Here is a 16,169-nt window from a genome sequence, read left to right as displayed (position 1 = left end):
GGAACTTATTGGTGATTTTCCGTGTCCCCCATTCCTTGATCCAAAGGATGTCTGCTGGTGGATCTTGCAAAGGAAGGTAGCTCTATCTGGGACACTAGTTAGAAGATGGGTTTGCAGGTCATCCTGAGGGAGTAGATGAGGTGCACTGATGGTTTTTCAATTTACTTGTCGGATGTGGGAAGCGCTTGCTGGGTCGGTATTCATTACCCATCCCTAGTGAGCTGCTTTCTTGAACCGCTGCAGTCCATGTGCTGTAGGTTGACCCACAGTGTTGTTAAGGAGGAGATTTCCTGGTTTCACACAACTTGTGGATTTTTGTCAGTCACTGAATGTGTGGGGAGCGATGCCTGAAAAACAGGAAGCCGGGAGATGGGCGTTGGAGTGGAGAATGCCAGTCATTGACAGTGTAACTGACTGTGTGTGTAATGATCTTTGACAGACAGGGTCACAGTGCTGTGCTGGGGAATAGGATTGGACAAGTGCTGAGGTCTGTTTGGCAGTGGCCAACGTGTACACAGCAAGTTTGTTTAGTGGCTTCTGATTTTGATTTCTGCTGCTGATTTCTTCAATGTTCCAGAAGGCTTTGGTTTATGGTGGGTGGGTGGCAAAGTGGAAATGGGGGTGGGGGAATGTGCTGTGTGTGTACCACCTCTAATTGATACAAGGGGGTCACAGAAGCAGACCTCCTGCCCAGCAATGCTGGGCGTTGGCTGCAGCTGTCTTCTGACTGGAGGGGTAGTGGATTGGAGCAGCCCTCAGGCATTCGGGGTAGTAGAGAGAATGTCCTCAGAGTTGTCAGCAGCCTGAGAGAGGGAAAATCAGTCTCTTCCGTGAGTTTATTTTTGGAGTGATTTTGTGAGTAAGGCCATAAGAAATAGGAACAGGAGTAGGCCATTTGGCTCCTTGAGCCTGCTCCAACATTCCTCATGCCTACTTTCCTGGCCTTTCCCGTGACCCTGATTCACCAACTGATCAGTCATAAATATACACAAGGAGCCTGCCCCCACAGCTCTCTCTGCTAAAGATTTCCAAAGACGCTTAACCCTCTGAGAGAAGACATTCCTTTTCATCTCAGTATTAAATTGGTACCCCTTTACTCTGAGACTACGCCATCTGGTTTTAGCCTCTCCCATGAGGAGAAACATTCTCTCAGCATTTACCCCGTTTCCAAAACTCGATGTTTCAATGAGGTGACCTCTAATTCTTCTAAACTCCAGTGAGTAGAGTCCCAACCTGTTTAGCCTTTACACCTAAGACAGACTGTCCAAACCGGGGATTATCCTAATGAACCTTCTCTGAACTGCCTCCAGTGAAATGATGGGGCGGCATGGTGGCACAGTGGTTAGCACTGCAGTCTCGCAGCGCCAGGGACCTGGGTTCAATTCCAGCCTCAGGCGACTGTCAGTGTGGAGTTTGCACATTCTCCCCATATCTGCGTGGGTTTCCTCCCACAATCCAAAGATGTGCAGGTTAGGTGAATTGGCCATGCTAAATTGCCCATAGTGTTAGGTGCATTAGTCAGGGGTAAATGGGTCTGGATGGGTTACTCTTCGGAGGGTCGGTGTGGACTTGTTGGGCCGGAGGGACTGTTTCCACACTGTAGGGAATCTAATCTAATCACCTTCCTGCCCGGAATGTCGATTTTCTTGCTCCTCGGCTGCTGCCTGACCTGCTGTGCTTTTACAGCACCACTCTAATCTCCAGCATCTGCAGTCCACACTTTCGTCCAGTGAAAGTATATCTTCCCTTAAATAAGGGGAAGGAAATTGCTCACAGTGCTCCAGATGTGGTCTTACCAGCACCTTGTACAGTTGCAGTAAGATTTCCCTGTTCTTATACTCCAACCCTTTTGAAATAAGGGCCAGTACTCCATTCGTCTTCCTGATTACCTGTGTGCGAGCTTTGTGTTTCACTTACAATTATCCACAAGTCCTTTTGTGTTGCAGCTTTCTGCAGGTCTTCTCCGTTTAAATAGTATTCTGTTCTTTTGTTCTCCACTCCAAAATGAATAACTTCACATTTTCCCACATTATGCTCCGTTTGCCAACCTTTTGCCCACTGACTGAACCTCCTCGGATGCTGCCTGAACTGCTGTGCTTTTCCAGCACCACTCTAATCTAAACTCTCTCAAGATCTCTGCAGAAGGGTAAGCTAATGTGGAAGACTGCCTGGCTCCTGGTTCTTCCTCTGTCCATGGGTGTTTACCAGACTGACATGGCCCTTCATGTAGACGTGCAACTCCCGATGTACAATGGATCAATGTTCACACCTATACCTGCAGAGGGGCCACTGGGGAAACGCATGATCCCATCAAGAGACTGAATTCGGAAGGATTCGGAAATAGCTCACTTTGTTCCCCCCTCCCCCCCCCCCCCCCCCACCTCCTCCAGCCTCAGAAGAGCTGGTCTCATCACTGAGCAACCGCCTGGCTGTAGGCCAATAGGGAATAGCCTCTGAATATTTCAGCTTAATGTTGAGGGACTATTGTCCAAGTGACACATCAGCAAAGACCTGGCATCTTGCTAGTTTGACATTACATAGTTCATTTACCTGCTGATGCAGTGGGGAAGTTTAATCATTATTAATTAAACATAGAAATATAGAAATTAGGAGCAGGAGTAAGCCACTCGGCCCTTCAGGCCTGCTCTGCCATTCATTTATCTCGATGTCATATTCCTGCTTTGTCCCCAGTCTCCTTGGTGTCAAAAAATGTAACTATCTTTTTCTTAAATACATTCAGTGACTTAGCTCCACAGGCTACTCTGGTAGTGAATTCACAGGGTCATTATGCTTTGAGTAGAGAAACCTCTCCTCATCTCAGTGCAAAATGGTCTACCCCATGTTGTGAGATGATTGTCCCTGGTTCCAGACTCCTCTAACCAGGAAAAACATCCTCACTGCATCTAGTCCGTGCAACTCTGTTAGAAATGCTATACAGTTCAATCAAACCCCCCTCTCATCCTTCTAAGCTCTCGTGAATACAGGCCCAGTCAAATCAATCTCTCCTCAGACCTGCCATCTTTGGAATTAGCCTAGTAATCTTCTGCCAGACTCCCTCAAAGAAAGTATATCCTTTCTTAGGCACTATTTTGGGTATGTGTGTTGTCAAGGGCTTATGTCGGTTTGGGCATGCGTGTACATGTGTACAAACTTTTGATTTGTGCATACAAACATGTGTGTGACTGTCATAAATGTACGTGTGAGAATGAGTGAGTGTGTTGAGTGCTCGCGAGTGTGTGCGCGCGCGAACACATTATATCGGTGTGTGTCCTGATGAAGGGCTTATGCCCAAAATGTCAATTCTTCTGCTCCTTGGATGCTGCCTGGCCTGCTGTGTCTTTCCAGCACCACACTCTCAACTATGTGTGTTGTGTGTGTGAGTGTGCATCATGTATGCATGTGAGTTGTGTGTATTTGAGAGTGTGTCTGTGTGCAAACGTGTTGTATGTGCAAACGTGTGTGTATTTGATTTGATTTATTATTGTCCTGTGTACTGATTACAGTGAAAAGTGCTGTCTTATGTGCTTTACAGGCAGATCGTACCATACAAGTGAATCAGGGAAACAGGACAGAGTGCAGGATACAGTGTTACAGCTGCCAAGAAGGTGCAGAGAGAGAGAGATCAACATTAACATTAAAGAGACTCCACTCAAACTTCTGATAACAGTGGGGAAGAAGCTGTTCTTGAATCTGTCTGTACATGTGTTCAAACTTCTGATTTGTGTATACAAACGTCATATGTGTGTGACTGTCATATATGTACGTGTGAGAGTGAGTGCACGCGAGTGTGTGTGCGCACGCACATTATATGGGTGTGTGTCTGAGTGTTACTCATTAACCAACTCAGAATTATGAAGCAAATAACTGCTTTAGGGTGAGAGAGGGGATTAAATAAAAATGTTGTTGGAAGGGGCAATAATGCAGTGCAGCCCTGCGATGCCCACTCCCCTCTAACAGCCTCGATGTAGTAGCTGGACTCCGTGTGCTCGCGCATTAAGAACACAGGACAAACGTAGTCAGAGTAGTGAGACAGGCAGTAGGGATGGAATCCCACCACGGCCTGGACTTGCTGATGGTCACGTCAGCTAGGACCAGGAATAGGTCCACGAGGACATCCTTTGACCTGCTGTCTGTGTTTTGCCAAGAGGCTACACTTGTTTTAATGACGAGGTGTAGTTTGTCACATGGCAGCTATAGGTGCAAGTTACATTGGCCTGTGAGGCATCATGACTGGGATTAACAGGAGCTGGAGATGACAGCGCTGACCCCGATAGGGCTCCTGCACAGACAGCCATACAGCTGTCCGGATGTTCCGCGTCAGTCGGTGTACGCTGACACATTCAACTCACCACCAGGATGCTGTACCTGGACTGCAGTGTGAGTGAGCTAACTTCCAGTTCAGTGTTGGGATTGGACTGTTATCTCTGTTCCATTCTGGTTACTTCTCACATTAAAGGCTAATGTGAGATAAAGCCGTGGTCACAATGAAGACAGACAGTGCAAGGCCTGTGTGCCCTAGGCCTGAGCCCCTGGAGGTAGGGATGTGGGGGAACTGTAAGGAGATGGAGCTCAGAGCTGCGGGAGAGACTGATTACATGGAGGAATTAGATTCATCCCCCGCGGGACGTTGATGACTGGCAAGTTAGAGGGAACCTAGCTGCTCCGCTCTCCGTCCAGGACCATGTCACATCGTCCGAGCTGTGTGCAGGCTCCAGCATTAACCCTTTCACGAGCATTGTTTTATACAGTGCAAAGAAGGTCACAGGCAGAGCCCAATCCTATCCTGTCGCAGCCGCCAGCCAGCAAGAATACTTAAGGCAGGATGTTTATACACCGTTACTGCAGCAGAGTAACACGCCTGTACTGCCTTTGTGAGAAGTTGGAAGTCAGTGGAGCAAGACATCGCCTCACAGTTGGTAAGCACTGAAGCAACAAAAAATAACTGTGCTGATGTCATGGTCCCTCAGGTTACAACAGGCCACTGGTAAGGACTGGAGGGTTTGAGTTACAAAGAGAGCTGGATAGGCTGGGCCAGATTTCGCTGGAGCATAGGAGGAGGTAATGGCCTATTGCAGGACCATTTACAGGACTGTTAATCCAGATACCCAGGTGATGTTCTGGGGTCCTGGGTTCAAATCCCGCCACTGGAGATGGTGGAATTTGAATTCAGTAGATATTTGGAAGTAAGAGTCCATGATGACCATGAAACCATTGTCAATTCTTGGGAAATGCTACCAGGTTCAGTAATACCTTTGAGGGAAGGAAGCTGCTGTCCTTACCCAGTCTGGCCTAAATGTAACTCCAGACCCACTGTGATGCGGTTGACTCTTAACTGCCCTCTGGGCAATTAGGGATGGGCAATAACTGCTGGCCTAGCCAGGGATACCCTCAGCCCATAAATGAATAAGGATTAAAAGGCTGAGGGGTGACCTTACAGCTGTTTAAAAAGTCATGAGGGGAATCGATAAGGTGAATAGCAGAGGCTAGGGTCCCTGAGGGTAGGGCAGTTCTGAACACAAGGGCATAATTTTAAGGGAAGGGCAAAGGTTTAAAAGGGACCCGAGGGGCAACCTTTTCACGCAGAGGGTGGTGCATGTCTGGATTGAGCTGTCGGAGGAGGTGGAAGAGGTGGGTTCAGGCAGGTACATGGATTTGGAAAGGTTTAGAGGGATATGGGCCAAATGCAGGCAAATGGGACTAGTTTGAGTTTGGAAAACTTGGTCAGCATGGACTGGTTGGACCGAAGGGTCAGTTTCCTTGCAGTACGACTCGATAACTCCTGTAATATTGAGGCCTCCTTACAGCCCTGTAGGTCTGTAGTGCTATTGAGATAACGCCCCTAGCACCCCATGCTGCTGCCTCAGCACAAACATTAGACATCGGAGTGCAGGCAAGTCCGCAGTTGAAGGGGAACCCTTGAGAGATGGGAACCCGACCTATTTTATCCCACTGTCTGGCAGAGAATGTGCCAAAACTTCCCACCCATACCTGCCCGCCCCTCACACACCAGAATTTCCAGTCTTCTGTTTCTCAGGCAACAGGTAAATGCTGTTCATTTGGTTAGGGCATCAGTGTGGAGTTGCCTTATCAACACAAACAAATTCTTGTCTATTGCCTGCCAGAGATAAGAGGCCCAAAGGGCTTGGCAAGAGACTAAACTCGGGGCTTGTTGCAACAACGTGATAAGGATCAAGAATCAGTGCTCTTGTAAAACACTTCTCGTCCTTTATCCAAAGGCAGGGATAAGAACAGACACGACTCGGGAGACGGAAAAGTCGGTGGGATAATTGCCTGTTACAACCTGTGGTTACAATTAAGTTAAGATAAAACACGAACCCTTAAAGAGAGGTTGATTTATAATCAGGCAGGAACCACAGAGTTGGGGCTGGATGGGAGCGTAGTAATTAAAGTTTGGATGAAACGTGCATGCTGGAGTCTTTTGGCTGGCTGCCAAGATGTCATAAAGGGTGCCTTCTGTGAGATCTTTAGACTTGTGGCTTTTGTGGCTTACAGAGGGTGTGAATGATGGGCTTTTTATTTGCTGTGTTTCTCTGTCGATATGGTGTGCTGGTTGGGACTGTGAATTAGATAAGAAAGAAAACGATAGAAAACAGGTGCAGAATGTCAGGTTAATATCAGCACCTTTACTGTCACAGTAAGCAGGTACATGTTAGCTTGGTTGGATCAGTGACTAGCACATAACTCAGAACGATGCCAGCATAGAGTCCCAGAGATGGACAGCACGGAAACAGACCCTTCAATCCAACTTGTCCATGCCGAGTAGATATCCTAAATTAATCTCATCCCATTTGTCAGCATTTGGCCCCTATCCTGCTAAACCCTTCCTTCCTATTCATATACCCATCCAGATGCCTTTTAAATGTTGTAACTATACCAACCTCCATCACTTCCTCTGGCAGCTCATTCAATACACCCACCACCCTCTGTGTTGAAAACTTGCCCCTTAGGTCCCTGATAAATCTTTTCCCTCCCTCACCCTAAACCTATGTCCTCTAGTTTTGGGCTCCCCTATCCTGGGAAAAAGACCTTATCTCCTCACCCTGTCCATGTCCCTAATGATTTTATAAACCTCTGTAAGGTCACCCTTCAGCCTCCGACGCTCCAGGGAAAACAGCCCCAGCCTATTCAACCTCTCCCTATAGCTCAAACCCTCCAACCCTGGCAACTTCTTTGTAAATCTTTTCTGAACCCTTTCAAGTTTCACAACATCCTTCTTATGGCAGGGAGACCAACATTGACTGCAGTATTTCAACAGTGGCTTCACCAATGTCCTGTACAGCCGCAATGTGACCTCTCAACTCCTGTACTCAGTGCACTGGCCAATAAAGGCAACTGTACCAAACACCACCTTCACTATCCTGTCTACCTGTGACTCCACTCTCAAGGAACTATGAACCTGCACTCCAACCTGCAGCACAGGGTTAATTTCCATTCTGGTGGTCTTCATCCTGTCTCCTCATGTTTCAAATCACTGCCAAAGGAAATGCCTCCGGGCGATGCTATAGCAGACGATGAGCCAAGGCACTGCCTTCAGGTCGTGGGATCATGGAGAGGAACATCAACACGTTTCACATCCAAGTGGTCAGATAGAACTTGAGTCAAAGAGGGGCCATGAGGGGGTTGACATGGTGATGGGCAGGATTTGGAGGAGGAAGGTAGAGAATTTGAAGAGTTGGAGTTAATAGGGAGTAATCAGGCCACAGACTGATTTGAAGAGACAGTGAGAAATTTTAAAATCCAAGTGTTTGGTGACTAGGAAATCTCTGCAGGGGTTGAGTGAGATACACTGTAAGGTCGGGTATCCATTCCACAGGACTTTATTTTTCTCCTGTGACAACAGAAAGCTGCAATCAGCTGGTTTGAATTCCAAAGCTGCATTGTTTTCGTGGCTTGTGTAGTCCATCGGAGATTGTGATAAGGAGGAGACACCTGAAAGAAATCAGCAGCAGCATGGGAAGGACCTGGCTCTTCCTGGTCTTTTCCCAAGCTCATCAAGGCATCCAGTTGGATTTGGAATAAGGTCACTTTGTTTCCACAGCTCCACCTGCCTGATCAGTTCAAACATTTCTTTCTCTTGAAAGAGTAAAGACGATTCTCTTAATATCTATTTATGCTTTCCGTGCACTAATATCTATTGATATCCTTTGAAGTAATCATCTTAGTTTCTCTCCCACACACCTTTTAACATGCTCTGTAATTTGGTGCCATTCCCTTGTTTAATCACCTTCTTTTGACACAGCTGCTTTTCCCTATTGTTCCAACTCCTTGAAGCTTTCCGTTCAGATGGAGGCCTTTAGTTAGGGCCTTATTAAAAAGGGTGATCTCTAGAATAGGTCGCCATTTGATGATGTTATGTTGGCCCTTCCTTGATAATATTGTGGAGGGTGGGACCGTGGTTAAAAATGTTGTGGCTGGCGAAACATGCCCCCAACATGTTTCATCTGTGGGGGTTCACTGGAGAGAAATTCAGGGATGGCCATTGAGCTCACCAGCATCTTGTGAGATGGAGATGCCGGTGAGAGAGTAAGTTTAGGCATGGCTCCTACAGTGCAATTGGGCGAGCTGCTCTAGGGAATAGAGAAGGGAAATCCCAACGTGGTTGTGTTGGTAATTGTGGCAGTACCTCGACCCAGTAACCAGGATCTGGAGCTTTAGGGGGGTCACCCTGCTGTGCTCAGGCTGGTGGGAGCAGGGGGTTCTGGGCCAAGGGAGGAGGGGGTCCTGGGCCAAGGGAGGAGGGGGTCCTGGGCCCGAGGATACAAAGGGGTTCTGAGCCAGGGGAGGCAATATGGACCATGTTTTCTGTCATTGGACCATAATTTCAGCAAAGCTTTTGATATTCATTAATTCCTGCACTGTGGGAGTTCAGCAGCATAAAAAGTGGATCAGGGACTGGGAGAGGGACAAAGAAATTTGCTTTCATTTGAAATAAAGTCTTCTGTTTGTTTATATGTAGCACGTGTGAAATTAATATTTTTTGAGCGCTGTTAGAAATGTATGGGGACTGCTGGAGGGGAGGGGAGGCAGTGGGATTGAAACTCTCACAGTCCTGCCATTGGATTAATGGCAGAGTGTAGTCAGGGAGCTGTTTGTTTATCCTGTTTCCTCCACGTCCCAGGTCACCTATTCCATTGCTTGCACCTCTCCAGAATCAATACTGTGGCTCCAAGAACAGCTCAGAAGTTGGGAATCCCGCAGTGAGTAACTCACCTGACTCTCCAAAGCCTGCCCACCATCTATAAGGCACAAGTCAGGAGTGTGATGGAATACTCCCCATTTGCCTGGATGGTTGCAGTTCCAAAATCACTCCAGTTTGAAATCATACAGGGTAAAGCAGCCCATCTAGCCCCTTCAACATCCACTCTCTCCACTCAGTAGCAACAACATATGCCACCGACAAGAAGCAATGCCAGCACTTGCCCAGGTTCCTTTGACTGCCCCTTCCAAATCTAAAGCCTCTACCTCAGATGGGCAAGGGCAGCAGGTGCAAGTTCTCTTCAACGTCACACTTCATCCACACTATAAGTAATCTAATCTAATCTAATCCTGATTTGGGACCATGTCCCCCTCCCTTCCCCTGGCACTAGGTGCAAATCCCTGAACCGCTAGCAGTATGTACCTAACCGGCATTGAATGCAGCAGTTCGAGAAGGCAGCTCACCATCACTTTATTTAGGGCAATTCGAGATGAGCAGAAAATGCAGGCCCTGTAAACAAAGCCCATAACCCGTGACAGTTTGCTTTTCTCAATCTAACAAATAGGAAATGCCTGTATTGATTTCTTCCAGATTTTTGATTTCACCTTCCTGCACCTCATTGTTCTTTATCCGTTTCTCTCCTGCTTTGTACTCTTATCTCTTTCTTTAGTTCTTCACCGGGTCTTGTCTTCATTTACTGATGTTGGTTCATTTTGTTTCTCTGTTGCTGTTTGGACGGAGCTATCTGTCCTGCAGGTCTCTGAGCTCTATCTCCTTGTGACATCCCAGAGCATGCAGGACTCAGTGTCTGTCTCCTTTCTGGCTGTAGCTTCCTTTTAAATTGGCCCAAAGAGGGGAGCCTTTAATGTGAGAAATAGCCAAGATTGGAGCAGAGGGAGCAGTCTCATCCCCACACTGAGCCGGGGCGAGCTCACTCACAGAGTAAGGCACTGCGGCCTACACGTAGAGAGACAGCATCCTGGTGGTGAGCTCAATCCATTGGTATCCCGATCTCTCCTGAGGAGTGGTAGGTGAACAGCTAAAAAGCCCAAAGCCACTTTCCCACAAATGGGACAGGATCCAGATGATGTGGTCACCCCTCTGAACGTAGAACTGAATTGTACAGCACAGGATCAATGAGCAGATGGGCATACGTGTTTGTGCCCTCACGTGTTCCATGTGTGCATGGTTTTGGAGATACAGAGCGGTCAGATTCTGTGGATTGTTGCTCGCTTATTCCCGCCTCTTGTGAGTTGCTGGCGATCTCGATCTTTATCACCTGACAGGTTGCTTTCATTCTGAGCTGACCTGGTGCAGTGTGTCAGCAGGGGCTGCTGGTTAACTTTTAACTTGCCTTATTTGAAGTGGTGTCAATTCATCCCCGCTCACCCCCTCCCCCTTCCACTTTATCCTGCCCTCACTCCCCCCTTACCCCTCCCCCCTCCACTTTATCCTTCCCTCACTACCCCTCCCCCCTCCACTTTATCCTGCCCTCACTCCCCCCTTCCCCCTCCACTTTATCCTGCCCTCACTCCCCCCTCCCCACTCCACTTTATCCTGCCCTTGCTCCCCCCTTACCCCTCCCCCCTCCACTTTATCCTTCCCTCACTCCCCCTCCCCCCTCCACTTTATCCTGCCCTCACTCCCCCCTCCCCCCTCCACTTTATCCTGCCCTTCCTCCCCCCTTACCCCTCCCCCCTCCACTTTATCCTTCCCTCACTCCCCCTCCCCCCTCCACTTTATCCTGCCCTCACTCCCCCCTCCCCCTCCACTTTATCCTGCCCTCACTCCCCCTCCACTTTATCCTGCCCTCACTCCTCTCTCCTCTTTATCCTGCCCTCACTCCCCACTCCCCCTCCACTTTATCCTGCCCTCACTCCCCCTCCCCCCTCCACTTTATCCTGCCCTCACTCCCCCTCCCCCCTCCACTTTATCCTGCCCTCACTCCCCCCTCCCCCTCCCCCCTCCACTTTATCCTGCCCTCACTCCCCCCTCCACTTTATCCTGCCCTCACTCCCCCTACCCCCTCCACTTTATCCTGCCCTCACTCCCCCTCCCCCCTCCACCTTATCCTGCCATCACTCCCCCTCCCCCTTCCACTTTAACCTGCCCTCACTCCCCCTCCCCCCTCCTCTTTATCCTGCCCTCACTCCCCCCTCCCCCCTCCCCTCTCCCCCTCCCCCCTCCACTTTATCCTGCCCTCACTCCCCCTTCACTTTACCCTGCCCTCACTCCCCCCTCCCCCTCCCCCCTCCACTTTACCCTGCCCTCACTCCCCCCTCCCCTCCACTTTATCCTGCCCTCACTCCTCTCTCCTCTTTATCTTGCCCTCACTCCCCCCCTCCCCCTCCACTTTATCCTGCCCTCACTCCCCACTCCCCCCTCCCACCTCCACTTTATCCTGCCCTCACTCCCCCTCCCCCCTCCTCTTTATCCTGCCCTCACTCCCCCCTCCACTTTATCCTGCCCTCACTCCCCCCTCCCCCCTCCACTTTATCCTGCCCTCACTCCCCCTTCCCCCCTCCCCCCTCCACTTTATCCTGCCCTCACTCCCCCCTCCCCCTCCTCCCCCCCCCCCCCCACCCCCCCCACTCCCGTCTGTTAGCCATGGGATATCCAAGCTTACAGGTTGAGTGGGATGCTCTTCAGAAGGTCGGTGCAAACTTGATGGGCTGAATGGCCTCTTTCCACACCGTAGGGATACTATGACTTGGCATTTGGATTGAAATTTGAATTAAATAAAAATCTGGAATAAAGGCTAACATAATGGTGACCATGTAAACACCCATGAAATGTTGTAAACACCCATCTGGTTTACTAATCTCCGTCAGGGAAGGCAATCTACCATCCTTGCTGGTTTGGTCTACAAGTGACTACAGACCCACAGCAATGTATTAATTGCCCTCTAGACATATAGGGAGGAGAAATAAATGCGTGTGAAGAAATACATAAAGTCATTACTTGTGAAGAGGGAAGCACAAAATGGCCCAGATTAGTGAAACTGGCAAGACGACAGCTGCAGGTAATTTAATGTCTGATGGGTGAGATTGTACAGTTTGAATCGCATGTAGCCTGAAAAGAAATAAGGTGACTCCTAAAGAGATCACTGTCAAACCATAGAAAGTTATCTCCAGAAATAACATTGGGTTATATCACAGGAGGAGTAGGAAACTAAGAACAGACAAGATAGGAGTTACCTGCTCAGCTCCTTGACGTTGTCGTTCAATAAGTTTCTGATGAATCTGATCATGGGCTTAATCCCACTGTCTTGTGCACTCCCTGGCCAACACTACCCTTGATTCCCCAGTCAATCAAAAATCTGCCCAGACAAATTGAAATAGAAACTGCGGAGAAATTTAGAAGGTCTGGCAGCACCTGCAGAGAGAAAACACAGTTAACAACAGTTTGAGTCCCGTGACCTGTCTTCTCAGCCTTGTTTAGTTTTCAGTTTTTCATCTTTAAGGGGAGGGGACAGTCCAGTAGTGTTGCCCCTGGATTGTTAAGCCAGAGACTCGGGTAATGTTCTGGGGTCCTGATTTCGGACTCTGCCACAACATGTGGTGAAATTTGAATTCAATATTTTTTTAAAAAGTGGAATTAAGAGTCTAATGGAGTAAAACCATTGTCAATTGTCGGAAAAACCCATCTGGTTCACTAATGGGGAGAAACTGCCACCCTTACCTGATCTGGTATGCGTGACTCCAGACCCACAGCGATGTGGTTGACTCTCCACTCTCCATTACGGTTGCTAACCTAGACAGTGACACCCACATCCAGTGAATAAATAAAAGAAGATTTTGGTTCTTGTCATATTGTCCCTGGTGGGGCAGTGTTTGCTCTTTGGTGGTTATCCTGATGAAGGAGCGGCGCTCCGAAAGCTAATGCTTCCACACAAACCTGTTGAACTATAACCTGGTGTTGTGTAATTTTTAACTTTGTATATTCATGTAAAACATTTTGCCTCTATTGTCATTTTTAAATCTCCCTCCTCTCACCTTTTAAAAATATGCCCCAATCTTTAAATCCCCCATCTGAGGGAAAAGGCAGCTACCATTAACCCTATCTATACCCCTCATTATTTTATAAACCTCTGTAAGGTCACCTCTCCATTGCCTATGCTCCAATGGAAAAAGATCCCAGCCTATCCAGCCTTTGTTTACAACTCCAGCCTTCCATACCTGGCAGCAACCTGGTAAATCTGTTCTGAAGCCTCTTCAGCTTAATAATATCCTTCCTACAACAGAGAGACCAGACACATAAGGTGTGCCATGGCCCTGACAAGGTCAATATATTTAACCAGTCAAGTTAAGAGAATAGAGAAGCTTCATGTCCCCAGACTGCAACCAACTCAGCCATTCTATGTCAGATCTTTGCTAAAATCTCCACCGTGCTTTTATATTATTAAATGAAAGCAAAGTACTGTTAATGCTGGAGATCTGAAACAAACACAGAAAGGGCTGGAGAAACTCAGTAGGTCTGGCAGCATCTGTGGAAAGGGATCAGAATTAATACTTACGCTTCAGAACATTCTTTAGTTCTGAAGATGGGTCACTGGACCCGAAACGTTATTGCTGCCAGACTTGCTGTGTTTTTGTTTTTGATTCTCATTTCCAGCATCTGCAGTTCTTTCAGTTGTTTGGTCCAGATAGTGCTGAAGAGAGCCTTTACCCATTCCATCCTTTCATCTTCCCTATCCTGAAGTCTCACAGCACACCCCCACTGGAGTCCCTTCTACTTGCCCTGTCTACCTGTCTCACTCTGCTCCTTTGTTCAGTTTGTAGCTACCCTCCTGCCCTTTTCCAGGCTTCCTCATTGATGAAACCCCTTTCATTTCTCTACCCCTTTCATTTCTCTACACCTTTCATTTCTCTACCCCTTGACTCCTGAGCAGAACTGACCACACACCAGCCAAGGTTGCTATTGATTCCTGTGCTTCTGTGACCAAACCTCCCCCCCACCTTTCCTCTCTATATTCTCTTCCCAAACTCCGTGCGCAGGCTCCTGTTGTCCATTTTGCCTCCACCTTGTCCTCAGTGCTGAGGCTTGTTCAATTGTCTAACTCCATAGGAAGATGAGGAGACCATTCGGGCTCTCAAACCAATTCTACAATTACATCAGATTTGTGACTGATCTGTATCTTTACGTTTGCTCCCTACCTTATAGTTCCATAATTCTTAATACCATTGTCAAGTAAATATTTGGAGATTCCTGTCTAAAATGATGGTTAGGTTGGAATTCCTAACCCAAAGTAAATGTTAATTCCAGAAGGGGTTTTCCAACAATCCGATGTATGACTTATGAATGGATTGCAGTCTTCCGATAATCCGATGACTAGTACAGTCCTAAAGGCAGTGGTTGTCCCTGCATCCTTCCTGAGAGGGAGCAGCAGCGTGCTTGATGCTGATGGGTAGAGGAGAGACTATCAGTCTGGTGCGATTAAGTCACTGTGCTGAAGCTGGGATTTTCAGGTGCTCCCCCATAGGGGGAGACTTTGAGCTCCCAATCATGAAGAAGGCCATGAACTCTGCCAGCTTGTGATAAGTACCTGACCTTGGCCCACGTTTGAGTTTCCAATCAGAATCTTCCTTTCAGGAAGACAATTCCTGCTGGTCCAGACCCTTACACTTTCTGAAGGCCAATATCACAACAGCAACTTGCAGTTATGCAGTGCCTTTAACGTAGTAGGTGAGATAGGTGTTCAGCAGCAACTTATTGGAGGAGGGAGTCATGGAGAGGGAATGTCAGAGTATGGCCGCCAAAGAAATGGAGGAAAGCAGGGATAGTAATAAGGCCAGAATGAAGGAAATGCAGTGTTCTCTGAGGGCTGTCAAACTGGAAGACATTAGGGACGTTGGGAGGGAGGAGAAATGTTAAAGAAAAGATGATCATTTCAAATTGAAGGTGTTGCTAGACTGGCAGCTGATATAGGTCAGTGAGCACAAGGTACGCAACTCTTTGCACAAATTAGGCCATGGGCATCATTAGTCAATTTTGAAGGAGCGAGTTAAGATGCGAAGAACTAAGGAAAAGTACACTGGCATTGGAGGCAGTGCAGAGGAGGTTCACTAAGCTGACCCTGGGTATGGAGGGAGTGGGTTATGAGGAGAGGTTGAGTATGTTGGACCTGTACTCTCTGCTGTTCAGAAGAATGAGCGGTGACCTTATTGATTCTTTGGGCATTTGACAGCATAGATGGGGGGAGGTTGTTTCCCATTGTGGGAGAATCTAGGACTAGAAGGCAACTTCTCAGAGTGTGCGGGGGTGCGGGGCATCCAGTTAAAAGAGAGATGTGAAATTTCTTACCTGAGGATAGTGAATCTGAGGAATTCTTTACCACAGACAGCTGTCAAACCTAAGTTGTTAAGTATTTTTTTGCCATTGTTAAGTACGAGACAGATTTTTAATCATTAAGGGAATTAAGTGTTATGGGATAAGGCAGGAAAATGATGATGAGGTTTGTCAGGTTAATCGTGATCTTCTTGAATGGCAGAGCAGACGCAATGGGCTGAATGGCCTTCACCTGCTCCTACATCTGATAGTTTCAACGTTGCATATTTAAAAAGAAGTTCCAGTTGGTTGGCAATTTTCCATAACACGCTTCACGGCTCTTGCTTGAAGCTGAAATGTTTTAAAGAGTTCAGTAGTTTCAAAGGGAGTTTTCTTGTGTCAGGTTGATAGCAATCAGATGTCTCCGTAAAGGGAAAGGATGTCAGTGACAATGCAGGCTAATTGAACCTGTGATTTCTCCGAGGTGTTGAGTGAGTACCTGCTGTTGAGCAGCTGGATCCTGCAAGGGTTCGCTTGCCATTGGCCAGCCGCTGGAAACCTGCCAACTAGTTTGTCATCACACGGTCAGTATGTGAACGATAAACCCAGATGGGACCATTGGAACCAGAGTCGGCCGGGGGGCAGTGAGCTGGGCCGGGTGTGGGTGGGTGGGTGCAGTGAGCTG

At 47.9% G+C, this 16,169-nt stretch overlaps 1 protein-coding gene across 4 annotated transcripts in view; it reads left to right on the top strand.

Moving 5' to 3' along the window:
* The window catches only part of caskin2b (CASK interacting protein 2b), a 281,832-nt gene that overhangs the window by 164,656 nt on the left and 101,007 nt on the right, over positions 1-16,169 (top strand). Inside the window, exon 3 of one of the 4 annotated variants that reach the window (XM_088000436.1) lies at positions 3,533-3,605. The exons of the other annotated variants lie outside the window; for them this stretch is intronic. Within the exon in view, the coding sequence (XP_087856562.1) occupies positions 3,533-3,605 (73 nt within the window). The remainder of the gene's footprint in view (positions 1-3,532; positions 3,606-16,169) is intronic. 4 annotated transcript variants of the gene reach the window in all.

The sequence above is a fragment of the Chiloscyllium plagiosum genome, unplaced genomic scaffold (assembly GCF_037043375.1).
Source record: "Chiloscyllium plagiosum isolate Xiang-an unplaced genomic scaffold, Cpla_swu_hap1 HiC_scaffold_25, whole genome shotgun sequence".
NCBI lineage: Eukaryota > Metazoa > Chordata > Chondrichthyes > Orectolobiformes > Hemiscylliidae > Chiloscyllium > Chiloscyllium plagiosum.
Note: the sequence above shows the minus strand (reverse complement) of the source record. Positions and strands in the feature narration are given on the sequence as shown.